We start from the raw sequence: 20,555 nt of genomic DNA, 5'->3' as shown, positions 1-20,555 counted from the left end.
TGACGGCTTGGTCCTCGTCAGGGTGGTCATCAATTCAATTCCATCAGTCCGGTGTCAACATTGAGTTGCGCTGAGAGCTTACTCATCATCTGGCCCGTGGAGTTGAACTACCGCATCTCCATGTTGGGTTGATGGCGTTGAATGGAAAAGGTTGAAGCAAAATACATGCGTCAACCCCCTCGCTCCCCACAACACCCATCTTGCTCCCGAAATCTCAGCCATTCTCCTCTGCTTGCCATACGATGCTACTTCCAGCCTCTCCTGACACATCTATCAACGCGTCCGCGGCCTCAATTAGCCCACTTCGCACCCACGACCTCAATGTTTGCGTAATCCCTACCATACTGGCTTCCAGTCGAGTTCGAAGTGATGAGACCATTTGCCCAGCAATACTAGACAGTCGCTCGCACTCTGCGGACATGGGTGGGATCGAGAGTACATCGAGAGCCATTCGTGACTAGCCGTGGATAGTCATTCCGTCTCTCCCACCAATATCGTAGCGGATCGGCCACTAATGGATCGTGCTTCGCGTCAGGATTGTTGTTTATATTGCGCAGGGGTGCTGAGTAAAAATATTTATTGAACTTGATTGTTAATTATTGAGATGAGAGTTCTTCTCAGGTGTATATCTCTAAATGATTTCATCTAGGACTTTGAACTCTAATCTAGGACTTTCAGACTGTTGGTCTGAATCCTGAAGGGAAGGAGGATCCCCGGATTTTCCAACATAATCAGAACCTGTTGCGGTTTTTGCCTTTTTCGTTTCCTCTAGAGACTTGTCTTCTATGATGTCTAAGCCCACTGAGCTCAAACCTCAAGGCCAGGTCGCCTCCCCGACCGAGGACATGATTGAAGAAGGCGATTCCCGGCTTTATAGCCATCCAGATGAGCCGCGTCGTGAGGAATGGCGTACAAGTATCATAGGTTTGTTCTCGCTCCTTGGTGTTATCAACAATTGATTAAGTATCTGGTAGTGGTTCTCTGTTCTCCCTTCGTTGTCATGACTACCTGGGGCTTTACAAACTCCTTTGGGTCGTTCCAAACCTATGTCACTGACACATTGAATCGTTCGCTGTCGACGATTGCATGGATTGGCTCCACGCAAATATTTCTACTTTTCTTCCTAGGCACAATCACGGGGCGTCTCACAGATACCGGGCACTTCAGAAAAGTGTTCTTCGCAGGATTACTTGCGACTGTTGTCGGCATTTTTGCATCCTCATTCTGTCATCGATTTAAGGAATATTTAGTCACTCTTGGCATTGCCGTGGGTGTGGGTAATGGGTGCCTATTTTGCGCAATGCTCACTGTTATGTCCTCATATTTCGATAAGAAACGTGCGATAGCAATTGGAGTTGCTGCGTGCGGCTCTGTCTCGGGGATGGTTAGTTTATTCGGGGATGGCGCGTCAGCTTGTGCCCATTGCTGCCGTCAGATCAGATTAACAATCAGATATATCAATCAATTCAATCAATTCAGATCAAATACGGTATCCTAACAGATCAATCAATTCAGACACAAGCATCTGTGCATCTGATATATCTGATATCCTTATAAAGGAAGATGACTACCCTAGAACTGTCGGATCATCCATATTTTCCGGTCCTCAGAGTGGGGCACTTCCCTAACAAGCAGTGATGCTACAGGGCGGAGTCAAGCCGATTGGCTGGTTTTGAACCCCAGCCCGCTCAGGGCTCGGTTGGAGAGCAATCTACAGGCAGATTAATTGGTTAAGTTGCCCCTTTTTCCTACCTCTTGCCCCAGTACGACACAGCCCTAGCCAGAGAAGCCGACACATCCTTCAATGTTTGGAAGCATATCTCGGCTGATGGGTTTCAATCTGTTGAAGCCCCTGCTGATTGCAACATACAATGTCGGAGACCGCTATAAAAGGCAGCCTTGCTGGTAGCCCGTCGTCATCGCCGCCACTACCCGCATTTCCTCGTCTCGGATCCCGGTCTAAGGCCATCGCTAAACAGTATGATGCCGCTTTAACTTTGGCCTCGACTGCCGATTCGTCCGTTGATGACCTTTACAAGATCATTTGGGGCCAACGACGTTTTGTTATTGCAAGCCTCTTAGATAAGAGGAAAAGTAGGGGCAGGCGAAGCTGGATCGGAAACCATGGCTGGTTCCTTGCAGAGTTGAGGAAAGACAATACATCCAGTGGAGATATCTGGTGTTGCCGGCTCTGCGATGATAAGGGTGCGCCTCGATTTTTCAATGCCCAGTCGACATCATCGGCATCAGCTCATCTTTTCAAGTTCGTGGTACTTGCCATTTCCAGGTTATCACTAACGGCTTTTAGAGCTCACAGGATCACCGAGACCTTTGAAACGGGTTCATCTGGTGACCCTTCAGTTCTCGACCTCCAGAGAAATGGATCCAAGAAACGGCCGGCTTCTTCTTCCCTCCTTCTTCCTCGAGCGAAGATGGCACGGATTAGAGAGCTCTCTGTTGGTTATATCATTGATTCTAATCTCCCCTTTACTACCTTTGAGAGTACCTATCTGCAAGAGCTGTTCCGTCAGCTGGACTCTGATCTTTATGCTCAGGTGCCCTGGGGTCGAACTGCAACCAAGAAAGATCTAGAAGACATACTCGTTTCAAAGACAGCGGCTGTCAAGGAGGAACTCGAAAATGCTGTTACCCAGATACATCTTAGCTTCGACCTCTGGACCTCTCCGAACAGGTTAGCTTTTATTTCCATCTTTGGTCACTTTATCGATCGGAGACACTCATATCAAAGCCGGCTGCTGGCTTTCAAGAGGCAGATCGGATCTCATGCCGGTGAGAACATCGCTTACACCATAAGAAACGTCGTCCGTGATTGGGGTATCGATTGTAAGCTAGGGGTTTCGATCTGCGATAATGCGGCCAGTAATGATGTTTGCTTGCGAAACCTCTACACAACTCTCGATGCCTCGATAACTCAAGCGGACACGGAGGCGCGAAGGATGCGATGTTTCGGTCATATTCTAAACCTCGTTGCCCAAGCCTTCCTCTACGGCGATGATGCAGCTTCTTTCGAACTTCAGTCTGAGGCCTATGACATGTTAGAGCGGGTTGAAGAAGATCTCGAACACTGGCGAGCCAAGGGTCCAGTTGGGAAGCTTCACAATATCATCAAGTTCATCCGAGCCTCTCCGCAACGCACCGAAGCTTTCAAAGCACATGCAAGGGAGCAGGAGGAGGTAGACACATATAAGCTTGCAGAAGAATTAACTGCCGAGCTTGAAGTCATACAGAACAACGCTACGAGATGGAACTCGACTTATATGATGATTGAGCGTGCCTTAGTCAAGCAGTCTGAGCTCAACAGCTTCATTCAGGAGTTAGGGCTAGAAGCAGACGCCTCAAAAAGGGTTCCTACAGCTGACATTCTGACATCTGAAGACTGGAAGGTTCTCTACGAGGATGAAACTGCTGATCCGGCTGCGGAAGAATGGTATACAACCCAGGGGGAGGAAGCTGGACCGGCCATGGGTGTGACATCAACACTTTCGCGGCCACCGACAGTCGGACAAATCCGGGAGCGACCCTCACGGCAGTCACGGTTACCATCACGACTTCAAGGATACGAAATTACACCATTGCGCCGCCGTCGCGAAACGACTCTTCCAGCTCGCCCACCCGCCAGCTCACAGTTTAATGAAGATGCGCTTCCTGTACATTCCCGAGAAGACTACCTGCAAGATGATGCTCGTTCGGTGAGCAATATTGCCAGTATGGAGGGTCAGGAGCGCGCTAGCATTAAGGCAAGTATAAACAATGCTTGGATTAAGTTAAACGAGTACTATACTCTCCTCGGACGGTCGCCTCTGTTTGCAGCCTCTGTTGTTCTGAATCCGGACCTTGGACTCCGGTGGCTGGAGACCAATTGGACTTCCCCAGAACAGTTACAATGGCTTCGAGATGCAAAGGACGGCATCAAAGTCTATTTTGAGCGTTGGTACTCGAAGAATGACGATAATGCCTCTGAGAGTGTCTTTATCACGCCTTCGTTGACGCCCCGACCTGAACAAAGTAGGTTTGAGCAGTGGATAAAAAGCCGGCAACCTAAGCTCTCGGCAAGAGGCAGTGAACTCGAACGGTATTACAGGCTCGAACCAGAACAGGTAGATGACCCCATTCGTTGGTGGATCGACCATAGCAATGCTTTCCCACGTTTGAATAGGTTTGCACTGGATATTCTTGCTATTCCGGCCATGTCAACCGACTGCGAGAGGGCATTCAGTCTTGCGAAGCTTACAGTCAGCTCACAGCGACATTCTCTACTTGGATCGAGTATTGAATCGATCCAGCTACTGAAGAACTGGGTCAGGGGAGGATGTATTACTCTCAGAGGCCTATGCTCGAGTAACAAGGCCGATTAGAATCCGACGGTGGGGTCGTGAGGCCGAGGGAAGGTTCACGTGAGCTACGACATATCAGATATCAATCAATCAATCAAATCAGATCAGATTCGAATGGTGATTTATCAGTTCAGATCAGATTTGGGTCCTAATCTGATTTGATTGATCTGACGGCAGCCCTGCTTGTGCCATCCATCGGATATCCGTGGACGATGCCTGCGATCGCCCTGATCCAACTCGCTCTGCACGCTGTAGCCAACGTTTATCTACGTCCGGGGATGCCCAAAAAAAACCACTTCCAAATTGATCGACTGGTCGGCTTTTCGAAACACAAGCTACAACCATTACGCCGCTGCTTCCTTCTTTGTAAGTGAGCTACTAGCCCACCCACCTTTCTTTTTTTTTTTTTGTATGGGCTTTTAGCGCGGCGCTATCAAGGTCATGGATCAACCCACGTTTTCTAGAAACAGCCTTCTCAGGGTCAGATACCCTTGAAATATGGACATAAGTTAGTAATAGGTGAATTTACTTTAAAATTATAGTTAGTTCTCGAGATATTTCCCTAACCCTGAGATTGACCTAGTTTTTGTTGTGGTTTACCCCAGTTAGAGTCTTACCGAATTTTCTCTAGTTTTTCTCTCAAATTAGCCAATCAATAAAGATTGCCGCACCCGGGTGCGGCGGTTATGTAAGCGTTCATCGCCCACGAAACAACTGCGCGCAACGTTCAAATCTCAAGATCCAGAACGGCCATGAATTCCTAATTATCTATCTAAGTATAAATTCTGCGGCTCTTTACCGTCCTTCTCGACCGCCTCCCAGACCCCGCGCATGCCTCTTCTACTAGAAAAAAGATTGCTTTCCATCTCTACGGTTACCTGGGCCTCAACCCAGTCATCTTCTGCCTTGCTCCAATCTAGGTAGGTCATCATCTCCTCTTTAGTCCAGTCTCTGGATCCGGTTGGCATCGTACATCACTTTCCCATCTGCTTCCAGTCAAGGCACCATTGGTAGCTCGCCTTATCGTATCGTAGAGGCAGATCCAACGCCTTCCGATATGCCTGGTTAGTTTTAATACTTCCACGAGGCTAGGCCTGGTACCAAGCATCTCGAGCAGCAACATATCTCTGATCAATAGCCTGTGGATCATCATATCTTACTGTCGGCGCCGCCCCTGCCTGTGTCGATGATGCTGCCGGCTCTATGTTGGCTGTGCCGCCGACATTAACGACGATGCAGCTAGTACTATCCCTATCTGACCCGGCCTGCCCTGACGGTCCCGACGACGGTGCCAACGGCGTTAGCATTACCTGCCCCGATAATCCCGACCATAATGACGCTAACGATTATAAGATCTCCTCGTACCGCAGAGGGCATACTTTCGAGGTCATCTTATGACCTAGTGTGTGGCATCTGCTGCATTTAGGCTATGCTCTCGGTTATGCTACTGCCTCAACTGCCTCAAATGCGCTAGGCTCTCGCCTTGTGCTCGTTATCGGCTGATTACGACTCTCGTTATTGGCTTAGGGCTGTTCTGGTGGGTTCTAGCATAGGCTGTGGCTGAGCTATACATCGCTTCAAGTGCCAGTGGGGATGGAAATGCTCCAGTAAGCCGCGCGACGATCGTGAACGGTGAAATATTCTTGGTGAAGATGAACTGGAAAGAGCCAATGGCTTGGAGACGACCAAGGGAATACGTAACAACTCAAGAGGCTACAGACATACATGGCAGCTGAACATATTAGAGTTTGACTGTCGTACCAAATGCAGGTGCGGACTCGTTTCGCTCTACTTGATGCCTGCAAAATCATGAGGTTCACAAACTGGCTTAAGAACACCGTGTTTGTCCGCGAGCCGGCATCTAACGCCAGCATTATCATTCTTCAAGGCAAAGTTATAGAGAATGCAAATACGAACCGACAATGACGTAATGCTAGTTTAGTGTTTTAGCTTCTATAATTGTCTCGGAGTGATTGGTCGCCAGAAAGGCTCGGGTTCTTGTGAAGATATCATCTTGGAGTATCGATTTAGCAGCATTTCGATAATGGAAACCATCGTATCTAAACAGGCGTTATCCGTAACACATGCTTCCATGTGTCTATTGACTTCTACTGGGATGGCATAAGCCACCGTGATATGGAACGGGCCCCGTTACCGACTAGAATACTAGAGTAGAAGTATATTCAACAAGCGTGTGATAAGGATGAGGACTCAGTGTTGTAGACGAGCCCAATGAAGTTGCATTTCTTCCTATTCAAGTTTCTACCCGTTAAGCCTGGTTCTGATTCTCTTGGAAATTCTTCATGGCGTGCCTCTTGCACCAGGGCCAGTACTTCTTCTCAGACCATATTGCCAATCTTTGCAGAACCTTGATGATCTGACATATTCCCTTCAGTCCGGTCGTTGACTCGAAGGTTACCTTATTCCAAATCAACGTTTCCCTGTCCCCCTTCTGGTTCATTATTTCCTCGTTTGTCGCAGCTAAGAATGTCCAGTCATGACCTGCGTGATGATCGCTGGCAAGAAACAAAGCTCATCACGCGCGGCTTTCGAGTTTTCTATGAGCGAGTCAAGGCGATTCCAGTGAGCTGCGAGCCATACGGTCTGTTGTTCCATGGCTGTTTGCCATTCTTCTCCTGTGAGCTTCGTCTCGATACTCACGCTAATGGGGCAAGGACGCAATGGGGTAAACTCTGTATGATTGATAGACCCAGTCGACGAGGTTTGTGTTAACCCAGAGATGTCGTGTGCGGTTAGAGTTTTCTTAATCGACTTAATTACTAGACAAAAGTCGACTCTTTTCCTATGTTTTATCGCTTGTGAGTTTAAAGCATAAAAAGAAGAGATCTGCGCCGTCATTCTGTAATGTTTTAGTGTCCATTTACCCATGACGCCTCATTATCATTGACTCACGCATTGACATCGTCGATTAAGATCTCCGGATCTGCAGTGTCGTTTGCAGCGTCTTGCTGGCATACATTATTTGCACAAAAATGAAAGTTAATACTAGCGTACTTGAGCGCCTACTCCATCAGAGTATAATGCACTGCGCAGTTCCAGCCGGCTTCAGAGGTTCTCGGTATTCGCGACGATGCTGTCCGCAACCGCGTCCATCGCGCCGTTTCGCGTCGCGTTGCGCCCCACTTGACTTTCCAAACGCTACCTCCACAATGTTAACAAAGATTGTCGGGCTTGCTCGAACCTGGTAGGTCTGCTCAACATTTTAGGCCGTTCGATTTTATTTTTAGGTAATCAATTATCAATAGCACCTCTGCTCGACATTCTCAGCTGATACGAAAGATGGCCACTTGGGTACCCTGCCTCTCGCCAAAACGCCTTCCTATCTGCAACTCACTCGTGTGCGGTTATGCGAAAGCATCGCTCTAGCCCCATATTCATAAATTGGCACGACAGGATATAGACTAACTCTGTATCCACGAGCTCTTCACGGGAGATTTTAGTCCCTTATTTCTGATATTAAAGATAGCGATAACCACTAACATTAAACCTGCCAGTATGAGCCCCAAGCAACCTCATCCGCTTGATGTTCTTGCGGTCCCACGTTGAGATATAGCCCTAGTTCACATTTGGTGAGGGAGAACGTTTGAACTGGTTGAGTAGAGACTATCGAATCAGACGGCATAGTGGCCTTTTGAATTGGTTCTAAACCCATGGCGAATATCTCGTCACTAATCTTCGATACCCCAGGTTCCTGCTGAAAAGAGTTCGTCCAGATAGGCGGGGAGCTGCCCGCCTCCAGACCCCGCATGCTCAACTCTCCGGCGGTGTTGGCATCGCTTGGGCGCCTGTGGTCGGGGCTCCACGAACTGCCGTGGGTATCAAAGGCAGAAGGAGCGAGCATCCCATCCGCGCACTTCTTCGCCTCATTCGCGATGTATTTCTGGATCAGAACGCAATTGCAGTCTGTATGCTGCAGTAATTGGGTCTTTAGGTAGTAGATTTCGACCGTTAAAGAATCGAAACACGTCATGAGATAGCGGTTCCGGTCTTCCATGGCTTCTTCTCGAGAGGCGAGTGCTAAGGCTTTATCACGCTTACGGAGACGACACTTGTTCGCCGCCATGCGATTACGTTCCAGCACTCGGCGCCGGCGGGGATCCTTGGGAAGATCATCATCATCAAGCTCCTCCAGTTGACCCGCTACCTTCTGCTCTTTTGGCTGCTTCTTGGGTTTTCGGCCCCTTTTCCTTGGCTTGGGTGACTCCGCAGCCTGCCCAGAGGCACTGGACTCGAAAAGCGCCTCATTTGCTTGTGATTGTCTTCGGGTATGGGCCCGCCGGTTCAACTTCTTGTCTCCCATAACGGATGGCAGTATATTTTGCAGTATTTCGCTACCTCCGAGTTTCTTGAATTCCGCGGGCTGAGTCGGTAATGCGATGTAGGTGGACCCGACACCCACTTCCATGGGGACCAGGGAGGCATCAATTGCTTCCTTAAAGAATGAGCTGGCGCCTCTTTGGCTTGGCGTCGGCTGATATGTCATATGGTTTCGAGACATTGGGGGAGCGGTACTCCTCCTGCAGGATGACGGGATGATTAGTACGGTGTGGTGGCGATAACTTCTGAGTGAGATTCGAAGGCAAGATCTCTCAGCGGTGAAGGACAGGACTATACGAAGATAATAGAAAATGACCCAGGTCCATGGATTGTAATTGCCAGTCCAGTTAATAAGCTGCGATGAGAGGTCTTCAAAGGCCTAGGATGACACCCTGGATATGGCAGAAGAGGGAATTCAAAGAGAATTGCCCAGGTGGGTGGCTCAAACGACATGAGTAGGGTACAGGAGGATCAAGGAGGATGCGAGGATTAAATATGGCAGTTTTCACAAGCAACTAACAGACCAGACTGCGGTACCGGGCGCAGTGCGCAAAAGCTTATCTGTACCTAGCCAGGAACACAGAATCAGCAGAGGCTAAGCTTAGGACAACCAGGACATGAGCAGAAAACAGACTTTGCTCGTGGGAGGGGATGTTCAAACGCCCATCTTCGAAACCCGATGAGATCAAAAATTCCTTTGTTTGAGGAGGTGAACTATGCGGCCATGATTGGCCAATCTGCCGAGGACTTTGGAGCCCAGTCATTAGTCATCATCCTTGCGTTGAGTCTCGAGGGACAGGCAATTTCACTGGGCCAATAAAACACACAGAATCATGCATGTAGAATTGCTCGACTTGCTTGAAGCTCTTGGAGTTCTGATATGTAGTGGCCTGAACGGGCACCAACGAGGTTGCGAAGGTGGGAAATGGGTGGGCGGTTTACGGTATGCGCAGGCATGTGATTGTGCTTGGACTTTTGGGGACGAGGGTTCTGTATAGAGGATAACCGGACACGCCAGCTCACCGGAAGGCTCCGAGTTGGGGGGCAGATGAGGATACGGCCGGGAGCGTCTTGTCCGTAGTTCTCATCCGACGTGTAATGCGGGGAATTGGAGGGGTACCACGTTCTCTTAATGGGAATTAGCGCCAGCTTCTTACCTCTAAGTTTCAGCCATTAGCGTCATATTTTCACTCGATCTCCTGATACCACATACACTCTGTGTTGGAGCCATGGAGAGCATCGGACGTCTGCTATGTGGTAGTTGATGACCAGTGGGTGCTCTTGCCGGTTGCTCTTGAGGCTCCGCAGACACTGTGGATCGTCAATTTGTCGGCTTCAGTCGGAGGTGACATAGCGCATAAGATCGCGCCGTGGATAACTCAAAGTCTGCGCAAGCTAGTCGTGCGTTCTTAATGACATCTTTTTTACTGGTGGTCACTGCATATGCAACCTGTGCCATCGACATCATAAGTGCGTTTTCCACATGTTGAATCCTGGCGCGGGCGAATCGTCGTATTGCAATTAACAAACAGTGGGAACGAGATTTTTGGAAACAGCAGCCACAAAAGAACTCAATGGGTTTCAACCGTTCGTTGCATCTACACCCGCATTGTTTTGACTCGAGGGAGCAAGTCACGAACACCACGCGTCCACCAACGACAGCGACGATATCTGAGCAGCAGTACAACCCATGGGAGTGCGACGGCGGAGCCCAAATCTTCGAGTGTCGCCAAAATGCTCCACTTTTACTGCGTAGTGAATTCTTTCTGCGTCATCGTCATCTCCGCTCCCGGCCCATATCCAGCGTCTCTGGCCTGCTATACCGAGTACGGCTTATAGGCCATGGCAAGGTGGCTCGAAACTCTCCGACCGGTCTGCAACGGTACCGCAGGATAAGTTTCCCAGCAGTATCCCTGATATCCGGGAGTGGTTAACATGTGAATATGACTGATTGCCAAGATGAAGAGGGGCTTTTCGCTGTAAACTAACACCTTGAAGAGAGTGCCATTCATGATGTCACTCTATCGCTTTCATGGCGTAGCCACTCCTCTCTCCTCTTCAATCTCGATTGCTATGGGCCGTTATTGGCACGGCGCCACGCCCAAGTTGTTAGGATCTCAACCTTCCTTTTCTCGCCAACGGTCGTACACACCGGAGCTGCCCTCGAGATCAGGGGCGAATTCTAACAACCCAAGAAACCGGAGCTTTCATTACACCTCAAAACGAGCAGCCTGGATATACCCCTGTATGACGTGGGGTGTGTAGGAGGCAGATCTATGAACCATCTATCCAGATGGTCGCTCTATCCTCCTCCGAAGGGAGCAGCTACTTTATTTTCTCGGAAATGGAAGAATGCCATTCTCCCTCGCAACTGGCGGGCAGGACAACGACGTCTCAGTCTGGAGCAGACCCAACGAGCGACCCATGCTATCAGTCTCTTGAACATCCAGACACCGCAGCCTCTTCAGCTTCCTCGCCGCCTCGTATGTACGGCGAACCAATGGATATGTCCTGTTCCTTGACACCATTTGGGGTATTTCCACCCCATCCAATTATAATGAAGGAATTCACCAGGTCATCGGCAGAGCACGCTTGGTTACCCCAATTTCAGAAGGACGGTTTCTTTGTAGCACCGGACGATGGCCTGGAACGCCGGCCGGATCTCAAGGCGGGCGACTCGTACTACGCCTCGTCTGTTGAAAATGATAATCCGGCTGGTACGTCAACATAGGGTTCGCCAGAATTAGGAAAGTTCCACGAGCGCGCTGAAGTTAGCACTGCTATTGACGCCCAGCCGTGGAGGAATATCGGCTACCTTTCTCATAGCTGGAAGGAGGAAGAAATCATGTTATCATGGAAATATGTTACCAGCCGCCGAGGAGAGGACCCAAATAGCGCCCGTTTAGAGAATGCATGCTGGAGAACATGGACAAAATACAAAAATAACCTGAAGACTGTGTCTCCTGAAACGCTCAACTGGTAGGGACATGACGGAATTAGGCACGAATATCAAGCTAACTTTGTGCAGGCAGAAAAATAGTGAAGTGAGTTGGCTGTATGGGCCCGTTCAGCAAGGTGCTAGCAAGATCTACTGTACACACACTGGACCTTCCGGTGCCTCATTGCTCCAGCCCAACTCACTAGTCAACACTAACAGGAAGACTATCCTGAAGAAAAGGAGCATATCAGATATCATCCTTACCCCAGCAGGCAACCCCAGTGGCCCAGGTGAGGCAGAAAGACAGCCGGCGATTAAGAGAGCTTTCCTTTGATCGCGCAGTGACGATGGATCACAATATATTCCCCCTCCCTTAGATGCCAATGAGCCATGATACCTCTAGTATGCTGCCATCGTCAGCATACAGTGGGATCTCATCGCCAGGTGTTGAGCGTAAACACATCCACTTCAATTATGAAGTCGAGCAATGTATCGCCGTTGAAGTTAAATACGACGACGACGACGATGACGACGACTGCGATATCAGTACCGATACCAATTCCGAAGACGGAATCATAATGAAGCTGGACAGGTCGCGAAAGCCGGCGAAGGAGGGCAATTCAGTGCTCTTTGATAGAAAGACGATCGCGATGCTTCCATCAACAACATTGAAACATCGAGAACATGTACAAGTCCCAGAAATGGTCATACGCTACACCTCTAGCGCCTTACATAGTCATCGTGTTTCGCCATTCTTACCACAAGAGGCATCTCGTCCACCTAAAGGGCCAGGTAGATTCTCCGAGAATTTAATTGATGCCGATACAAACTCAAGCTGGTACACATCTGGGAGTTTCGAAGAACATGATCCCATCATATTACTTCTACAGACAGCTTGACTGCCGAGCCAGCTGGCATGCGTCGCACACAGTCTGGCATGTTAATACCGTATGGGGAAGCGGTTGTATGTTCAAACAAAGGGATGTTTTGTCGCGTTATTGACACCGTTAAAACAGTCAGGGATATGGCCTACGTTATTTGGAATAGTAGCTGGAGATGAAGCTTGGAACGATGGAGACATTGTTACCTCTTGAAATGACGACTCTCTTTCCTTCCTTGCCAGGCTATCTCTATTGTGAGCGTAGCTGCTGGCGTGCCAGTGCGAAGCCACCAGGGTATCGTAATGTATATTCCTGTGGGAGCACTGAGCTGCCTGCTTAAGTCTAGCCGTCCCTGTTTGGCGCTGTTGCCGGCCGTGTCACCCTTGCTCCGTCCTAGCGTACCGGCAGGTTGAAACGAGTTAACACATGGGCTTAAAGAGCGTTGAAATCAAGGGCAGGGATCGCTTTGTAGAAAACGAACGTGATTATCCATAGACAAAGCATTGTGTCCCCTAGCTGTCAGTTTATACGAGATTACCCTCACAAATGTGACATATCCTAGTTGAATGATAGAGCAAACTACCGCAATCGTATGTTATTCTGAAAGAAGGCCACGGGTCGCATATTCTTCTTACATATAAATCCATATAGTTGAGATCAATACATGCAAGAGAGCCGAAATATATTATAAGAATACTCTTAGCAGTAAAGTAGTTCCTTACTACCTAATATTAAATAGATCTAATATTGGCGGCTCTTGCTAATAGCACTCTCTGCCAAAGTTGCCATGCTTGACAAGACCTTTCTCAGCGCATCCGCCACACGTTCAAACTGTTCGTCTGTCATGGCATAAGGAGGTGTTAGAAGCAGATAATGCTTGTTTGTGCTCACCCATAACACGAGCCCATACTCGAGTAAAACCTTCTGCTCAATATCCGTTGCAATGTCGGAGATCAGATCGATGCCCAACATGACACCAGTTCCGCGCACTTGCTGTTACCACATGTAGTTCCGTCGCACTGATGTCGATTGTTTGTCTGTCAGACTATTTTTGTTCACAAGGACTGCAACAGTTGATGGAAGAATGCACTACCTTTACCTTTCGCTTTCTGCAGTCTGGATATGCATGTTAGCTTCCTCGCCAATGCATCAGGCTTGCATCTGGTAGACGCACTATTACAGGCTATGCCGACTAGCCGACGCTTGCGTGGCAGCTCCAAACTAGTTGAAGTACCTGCTTGGTCGGCGCATCGATCATTCCGTCAGCGTGCAGTTTTAGGTGCGAGCGTGGGCAGGTGTCTCTTAGCAGGTATCATTCTGTTTAATAGCAGAAACCATACTGTAACTCTACCTGGCTCTGTAGGCCTAACTTACTCTGCCGTGCACGTATGATCATAAGGAAAAACGATATACTGAGAGGTATTTGGGCGGAGGTCGGAAACCAAATAGTAGCTCCGTGATTCATTCCTCTGGGGGGGTTGTCCCGGGCTGGCCTAGGCCAATTTGTTGGTCATGGCCTTATGACATGACGTGATAGATTGGGCTTAGATTGGGACCACATGTATGTAAATATTCGAGAACTGAACCAAGTGGATTATATACAGCAACTTTCAGTGGCCTATTACTAACGCAGGACATCGCTCAGGGTAAGACTATTCAAGAGTATATCACTAAAGTCGTTTCTCGGAGACTTCTGTGATTAATTTACAACACACTATACCCAATTAATGCCGGGCTTGTCTCTAGCCATAGCCTCACCACGCTATGATCGGGCGCCAACTGGCACCCAGCCAGGAAGGTCGTGTTAATATCATCACGATGACGTCACAATTCTGCCTAGACTTAGGGTAATTTGCAATGGCGGTGGCCAAGGAGGGTCGGCGACAGGAAAGGGTTAAGCGTTGTGGAACATACGGCAAGACTGGTCATAATAAAAGAACATGCCAAATAGTTATTAACACCTTTAGGCAATAGTACAGCGCTCTATTAAATAATTAAATGTCATGTTGTGATGTTATTCTATATTTTACAGTGAGCATCTTATCCTTTCCGACTCCCTTGTATATCCGACTCGCTTGTCACATACGTTATAGGCTTAAATGGAAAATGGCGAGTGGGCCCATGCCCCACAAGTAATGTGAAGAAAATGACTAATCTCTCCCTGTCACTCATCCAACCAATCAACGCGTTTAATGTTCTCGCCACTCATCTAGGCGTCAACTCACTCTTCACTAGACGTGGAATCACCTCTCTAGCACCTCAGAAAGGCTGGTTGGCCTCTGGCAACGGGTCTTCTCGGGGGACTGTCCTGCGTGTTAGTTACGGCATCAGCCACAAATTCATGTCTCACTGGGAGGATTTTGCAGTGAGCGTTACAAAAGGAGTCCTGCTTTCCCGGCAATCACAATGCCAACCCCGGACTCTCGACACATACTTGAGCGGGCCACCGAGTTGATTGAGGCGTGGTGTATAGACTTCGGAGCAATCAAATCCCCGCATCAGGCGTATCAAGAGCAGGTGGCGGCTGCGGGAGTGAATATCGACGAGGTATTCAACAGTCTGTCCACTTGTACTAAACCTTCCATCCAGTTAGCCCTTCAGAAACAGCTTACCGAATACTATGACCGGCTAAGGGAACTGCAACTGAACCACGATAGGACGATAGGACAGCAACAGGAACGCTATAAGGAAATCCTCGATGCCGCTATGAAGCAGCTCTGTGACAAGCTGAACACGGTAATTGAGCCATGCAAGACATTGAAACCTTTCCCGAAGGTCGCAAATCCACAATCCAACCAAGGCCAGATTATCAGTTCATCGGACAGCCCGGAGAGACGTAACCCAGTGTTCAACGCGGATACGCAAACAGACCTGGAGCAGAGCGTTATCTACGTCTGCGTGGTGAGTATTCTGTGCCCTGTGTTGACCCTAGACTTCTGTTGACATATATAGCATGACGAGGCACAGTGTCTGGATTCCGTCCCTAGTAGACGGAAACGCCGCCATACTAGTGGAGTACAGACCCGTGGAAGGCCGGATAAGATGATGAAAAAACAGACTCTAGAGAATCAAGGTTGGCCTGACAAGGTCAGACCATGCGATAATGGTCGAAAACGACAAAGAAAGTCTGCTGTGGAGGGTGTTAAACCAGTCTGTGGGCAGGTATGCCTCGTATTTCGGAAGAAGCTGAAGCAATGGCTAGCTGCCCTCGTCCTCCCAGACAACTTCAACGAGGCTGGCGTTGCCACCACTATCGCGAGCCTCGACTTGACGAAGGAAGTGGCGGAGTGCTGGGAACACATGCGCGAAACAGATGGAGTTCGTTGGCGGCAAGGCCACAACGAGACTGAGCCTGTAGTAGCTGAGCGGCAAGTTGCAATCGTGTATTTTGAAGGACCGAAGTTTCCAGAAAAATGCAGAACCGATTGGGTGTCCATCGAAGAACTGCATAAATACGACCCTGGACTTCACTCGTCTCTTATCCCTCACTCAAAAACGGTTCATAAATTCTTAACTGGTAAGCTGGGAGCACAATCAGGCACAAAGGCTAAGCGAGTTAAGTTAGGAGTTACCAACGGTATGTCGTCCAGTAATATCAAAGGTCCTATTAGTCCATACCGATGAGTGTACTGACACCATATCTCAAGAGGCAGGCACCCAGAAGCAGCGAACCTCATACGGATCTACTACAGCATGCGAGACGATTTCTCAAGACGACTGTCCTGTAAAGGGAAAGTTGGAGGATTTCGCAGATGTTGGCGAATCCCAGATCACGCCAGCCCCCTGTCCACATACAGATGTGCCAGCTATGAACCTACAAAAGAAGGACTGGTTGAACTCTGAATCTGGAAAGAGAGACTCGCCAAACGGCAGGATCGTCGGTTCACATAAAGATATTGGCGTCATACAAGCCGGTATGGACGACCTTATTCAACCCAACGCCATACCTAGAAGTGGTTTGTTGGCTACTGCTGACGGGTGTTGGGCAGCGTCCAGACCTAGTCAACAGCAGATGGCTGGACATGCACTGGTGGCGATGTCATCGACATCGGGGCCTCTCCCATCCATGCAACCTCTTCTGTCGCCTGTCCCGACTCTTCGCAGTGCTAGAGTTGCACGATCTGGGCATGTAATGGGGCGAGCAACGGGAAGAGAGGCTATAACTGAGTCTGTCAAATTACCAGGAGTCTTGCAGATGTTACATGGCGATGCACCCGTTAGTTTGAGCTCTGGATGGAGGCAGAATCCGACGCTGAATACAAGGCCGCTTCAGCCCCAGCGGTTACTGTCCGGTCCTGACTCCTCGATCCCGAGTCTCTCGGAGACTGGTTTGAGATGGGCTTTGACTCCGCCAGTGACATCGCCGGAGACTAACCATTTGCCACCCAACAGCCGACGTACACAGCAGTGAAGAAGTTTCCTGTGCTACCTCGTCCGACAGAGACAATATCATATCAACGATATCGCCTTCTTGACCCCCTACAACAGCCAGATGCAGAAACTTGAGGCGGCCCTCAGCAAGGAGTTTAGGATCTGCTTTAGCAGGAGGAGCTTGGGGACCCTAGCAGTCGAAGGATTCAGGGAATGATTCAGAGGGGGGGAAAACCTTACTTGAGCAGCATGACTTCCTCTAGTGACTACGAGATTGTAGCGTTTATAACTTAACTAAATATAACGTGGTTTATGAAGGAAGTATGGGCAATATTGCCAGACTGGCTGATTTTAAAGTTGACAACTTCAGCTGCGAACCGCCTGCGCGCCTGCGCGCCTGCAAGCGTACACACAGCTGGTACACAGAATACTAATCTACATAGTCAGAGCCTCCATTTGGTATGGTTTTTATTTCATCACGACTTTTAAATAATTCACCATCTGGTGTTGAAGTCATCTGTTTACATCGGGGGTGGCTGGGTGTAGGGCGGGTGATTCCAGACTTTTGGCGTAACATTCTAAATCAGGTAAACAAAGCTCCATCTCTACTCAAAGCCCATTCGACCAATGGTTCAAGCTGCTCCTCAATCTCCCTCTTACACCCCTGGAGCCATTTCCAGTGCTCCTCGCATTCATCAAATATACGCCCCAAATCATCATATAATGCATCTATATCTTCTGGTACCCACTTATCATCCTTAATCTGGATACGTTCCCAGATATACCTACACTTCTCGCGACGAAACTTAAGCATCGTAATATCGTTGGATTTGAGGATATAGTTGAAGTCCTGCTGAAGACAAGGAGTATTCTGCATACTGCAGCTCCACTCATTAGAGTACTTCCAGGGTAAGTGTTGCCCAGTAAGTGTTTGTAAGTCGTGTAAACCACTTGAGAGCTGCCACGATAGGTTGCGGAGTTCATGCCCGATGAGGCATAAGAGCCAGTCACTAAGTACCTTTCCTAGCTCCTGTCGGCCATGAGTTTTGGCGAAGCAGGAGTTACATCGGTATGTGTTGAGCAAGGGCTCTGTGATTTCTTTTTCATCCCGCGTTATATCCCCTTCGCGATTGGGCCCTCTTCTCGCGGGCTTCCAATGGTGATGGGTCCCACCAAACCGAAACTCTCGCAGCTCTTGCCAGCGCGCGCATCCAGGACATCGAACCATCCACATCGACCAATGCTGTTCACGAGCACCCTTTCTATGGAAGAGACCAAGAGGCGCATTAAAGAGTGGTCTCTTGTGATTCAGATATTCTGAAACCCCTGGAAAATATCGATCGACGCGTGATCCAAATACGACTTGGCGGCTTGGGACAATGGGTAGCCGTCGAGTGCCTCCCGTCTCGTCGAATAGTTGCCATATTTCGTCTTGTTGGAATCGGCACTCGTTGCACTTTCGAAGCCATCGCTTCTTCCCACAATTCTCACCCTCCACAGCCAGGGCATTCTGATCGAGCAAGTTTATCCGATCTTGTTGTGTCATTTTGTCAAGCTGGTCCTGGTTTATGCCTTTGAAACCCTCCATGTCATAATATTGGAGTAGGTCCAGATTGTTGATTGGAAAATCGCCGCTCAGATGTCCTTTGCCTGAGGTAACGCAGATAAAGTATCTAAAACGCTGCTTTTGCGCTTCCCAAAGGGAGACTTTGGCATCAAGCTCGGCTTGTTCTGTATTTGTGTTTCGATGCGGTATGTGCCTTGTTTGCTCCCACGTAGTGACCATTCTAGCGGCGGGAGATCCGGGAAGAGGCTTCCTGTATCGCAATCTGAGAATAGAATGGTTGTCAAAGTGCTTGTGAGAGAGAAGACGCAGACAGTTAGTGCAGGCCCATCGCATCTTCTCCCAAGCTGGGTCGGTCCAGTCTGGTCTCAGGCTGGTATCCCTAGACCGGAAAAAGAGATAAGGGCCGCCATACTCAGGCACTAACTCAAGCGCCAAAAGACGCTCTGCAAAATGCTTCTGCTTTGGGTTAATGAGACGTCGAAAGTGGGCATTGGCCTGACTGATCGATATGAAGCTGATGGGGTCGAGTAAGCGGATGATGTAGCACTGGAGTTCTGTCGGTAGAAGTTCTAGAGACATCTCGCTTGTACTATAGCTAGCAGTTTAAGAAGATTCTCAGAGTGGTTGGGAGTTGGTTTCTTGTTGTAACTTCAACCCTGACTTTGTTTTTGAGGCTATGCATTGTGAAGCGGGGTTACGCGCAATAATTATTAGTCCGGGCCTTGCGATAGGCGGATTGAATGAATGAGGCGTATTGTCGCAGGGTAGGCATGATCTTCCCGACCCCAGGAAACAACTGCGTTAGTAAACTAGCTGTTGCACTGAGCGTGCTTAAAGGGTTAAAGTGAATATGATGAGCAGCAGCAAATATGTTGATTGATTGTTGTTGAGTTGTCTCTTGTGCGGGGTATTCCATCCCGCAGAGTTACTTAAAGCATATAGCTAGATTACTAATGCAGTTGTTTCCTGAGGCCGTGAAGATCATGCCTACTCTGCGACACTAGCTGTATGCTTTAAGTAACTCTGCGGCAGGCTGCCCGCCAGAGCTCTCGCTCCCGCGCGCAGCCTTGCACCATCTGCTGGCAGCGAGATCCCTCCACGGGGATTTCGCCGCATATCACGAGAGATTCGACCATAGCGATGCACGCTTGGTCTGCTCGTGCAACCGACGCAAAGCACCGGATCACATCTTCTATTGCAGAAAAGTACCGCCGCGTCATCGGATGAGGCTTGCACCCTCACCGAATGCAGCGGTCAATCTAGCAATAGGAAAAGACTTTACCAAATATATCGACCTGTCCAAGGACAGCGCGTTCTTTGGAAAGATTTGCCCTCGTTATTAGGCGACCGCGACTGGAGAAGCACTCGCGACTCTCTTCCTTTCTTTATCTTCCACACATTTCTTTTGTTACCTTTTCTTCCTCTCTCGTATGCTCACGGCCAGACGAAGGGCGCCACCACGCCCTCCATCTGGCCGGGACCACCTTGAGGTAGTCTCGAGCTGCCGCACATACACAGACTGATCTCAACTCTCCTGATATTAGGCCAAAAGCGGCTGCGATATGCCAGCTCCGCCTTGTCGTCCCGCTGACGGGTAACAGGCCCGATAGGATGCGCTATTTGTGCCGATGATATGCTGGATAGAGTGTGGTCTACTGACGCGTTTGCAGAAATCGGATACCGAGCGGAAGACTAATTTCGCGTTGCGAATGACTAATCCTTTGTAGCCAATAGCATTTCTGTAAATAGCGTGTAGATAGATTCCGACTTCTCTAGCCCAGCACGTCCTGTGCCCCAGTAGGGGACTTTCGGGGCCGATGGCCCCCCGGACGAAAAATATACATACATACATACAACCTCTACGGAGTACAGAGTACATAATCTCTTATCAGGATATGCCACCATGACTTCATGAAAGTGGGGTGAGTGTCGGCTCCTCGCAAATCAGAAGCTCAGAACTAGCTCCATGGGGAATCTCCAGTCAGAAACTTAACCATTTTAGGTTTGAATGTAGATCCACTCCAACTTCTGATTATTGGTTGTGGTTTGCCCAGAACTCAAGGCATTGAACGTCAGCAATTTAGTTAGCCAGTAATCTTCAGCAT

The 20,555-nt window shown here is 49.0% G+C and overlaps 10 protein-coding genes across 11 annotated transcripts; 5 read left to right on the top strand and 5 right to left on the bottom strand.

The window, feature by feature from the left end:
• Positions 1–214: 214 nt before the first annotated feature.
• FOXG_21950 (uncharacterized protein) lies at positions 215–421 on the bottom strand (the record flags this gene model as incomplete). Its single annotated transcript, XM_018402330.1, has 1 exon — positions 215–421. The coding sequence occupies one exon, from the start codon at positions 419–421 to the stop codon at positions 215–217; it is 207 nt and encodes a 68-aa protein (XP_018255539.1).
• A 367-nt stretch (positions 422–788) lies between these two features.
• Positions 789–959, top strand: FOXG_21949 (uncharacterized protein; the record flags this gene model as incomplete). Its single annotated transcript, XM_018402329.1, is given in 2 exon segments — positions 789–915; positions 925–959. Coding segments are annotated over 2 exon segments (162 nt in total).
• A 5,659-nt stretch (positions 960–6,618) lies between these two features.
• On the bottom strand, positions 6,619–7,425 carry FOXG_21948 (uncharacterized protein). The gene is made up of 2 exons (XM_018402328.1): positions 7,269–7,425; positions 6,619–7,215 (listed from the first exon to the last, which is right to left on the bottom strand). Exon 2 carries the CDS (start codon positions 7,212–7,214, stop codon positions 6,837–6,839), a length of 378 nt encoding a protein of 125 aa, XP_018255537.1. The 5' UTR covers position 7,215; positions 7,269–7,425; the 3' UTR covers positions 6,619–6,836.
• Positions 7,426–7,857: 432 nt separating this feature from the next.
• FOXG_15018 (uncharacterized protein) lies at positions 7,858–9,414 on the bottom strand (the record flags this gene model as incomplete). The annotated part of the gene is made up of 2 exons (XM_018395090.1): positions 9,214–9,414; positions 7,858–8,893 (listed from the first exon to the last, which is right to left on the bottom strand). The coding sequence occupies exon 2, from the start codon at positions 8,872–8,874 to the stop codon at positions 7,858–7,860; it is 1,017 nt and encodes a 338-aa protein (XP_018255536.1). The 5' UTR covers positions 8,875–8,893; positions 9,214–9,414.
• A 1,836-nt stretch (positions 9,415–11,250) lies between these two features.
• Positions 11,251–11,965, top strand: FOXG_15017 (uncharacterized protein; the record flags this gene model as incomplete). Its single annotated transcript, XM_018395089.1, has 3 exons — positions 11,251–11,410; positions 11,465–11,672; positions 11,722–11,965. 3 exons carry the CDS (start codon positions 11,251–11,253, stop codon positions 11,963–11,965), a joined length of 612 nt encoding a protein of 203 aa, XP_018255535.1.
• Positions 11,966–12,014: 49 nt separating this feature from the next.
• FOXG_21947 (uncharacterized protein) lies at positions 12,015–12,725 on the top strand (the record flags this gene model as incomplete). The annotated part of the gene is made up of 3 exons (XM_018402327.1): positions 12,015–12,469; positions 12,526–12,595; positions 12,648–12,725. 3 exons carry the CDS (start codon positions 12,015–12,017, stop codon positions 12,723–12,725), a joined length of 603 nt encoding a protein of 200 aa, XP_018255534.1.
• Positions 12,726–13,213: 488 nt separating this feature from the next.
• On the bottom strand, positions 13,214–14,062 carry FOXG_21946 (uncharacterized protein). Its single transcript, XM_018402326.1, has 3 exons — positions 13,687–14,062; positions 13,606–13,628; positions 13,214–13,531 (listed from the first exon to the last, which is right to left on the bottom strand). Exon 3 carries the CDS (start codon positions 13,482–13,484, stop codon positions 13,254–13,256), a length of 231 nt encoding a protein of 76 aa, XP_018255533.1. The 5' UTR covers positions 13,485–13,531; positions 13,606–13,628; positions 13,687–14,062; the 3' UTR covers positions 13,214–13,253.
• A 670-nt stretch (positions 14,063–14,732) lies between these two features.
• On the top strand, positions 14,733–16,988 carry FOXG_15016 (uncharacterized protein; the record flags this gene model as incomplete). Of its 2 annotated transcripts, none has more annotated exons than XM_018395087.1 (3): positions 14,733–15,413; positions 15,465–16,089; positions 16,160–16,988. In XM_018395087.1, the coding sequence occupies exons 1-3, from the start codon at positions 14,919–14,921 to the stop codon at positions 16,921–16,923; spliced, it is 1,884 nt and encodes a 627-aa protein (XP_018255531.1). In that variant the 5' UTR covers positions 14,733–14,918. The 2 variants fall into 2 exon arrangements, with proteins under 2 accessions (XP_018255531.1, XP_018255532.1); XM_018395088.1 differs by having other exon boundaries at positions 16,166–16,923.
• Positions 16,989–17,004: 16 nt separating this feature from the next.
• Positions 17,005–17,100, top strand: FOXG_21945 (uncharacterized protein; the record flags this gene model as incomplete). Its single annotated transcript, XM_018402325.1, has 1 exon — positions 17,005–17,100. One exon carries the CDS (start codon positions 17,005–17,007, stop codon positions 17,098–17,100), a length of 96 nt encoding a protein of 31 aa, XP_018255530.1.
• Positions 17,101–17,325: 225 nt separating this feature from the next.
• On the bottom strand, positions 17,326–20,243 carry FOXG_15015 (uncharacterized protein). The gene has a single exon (XM_018395086.1). It carries the CDS (start codon positions 19,027–19,029, stop codon positions 17,467–17,469), a length of 1,563 nt encoding a protein of 520 aa, XP_018255529.1. The 5' UTR covers positions 19,030–20,243; the 3' UTR covers positions 17,326–17,466.
• Positions 20,244–20,555: the final 312 nt, after the last annotated feature.

The sequence above is a fragment of the Fusarium oxysporum genome, chromosome 1 (genome assembly GCF_000149955.1).
Source record: "Fusarium oxysporum f. sp. lycopersici 4287 chromosome 1, whole genome shotgun sequence".
NCBI classification, from domain to species: Eukaryota; Fungi; Ascomycota; class Sordariomycetes; order Hypocreales; family Nectriaceae; genus Fusarium; species Fusarium oxysporum.
The sequence above is the reverse complement of the archived record's forward strand: the minus strand, read 5'-3'. Positions and strand labels throughout refer to the sequence as shown.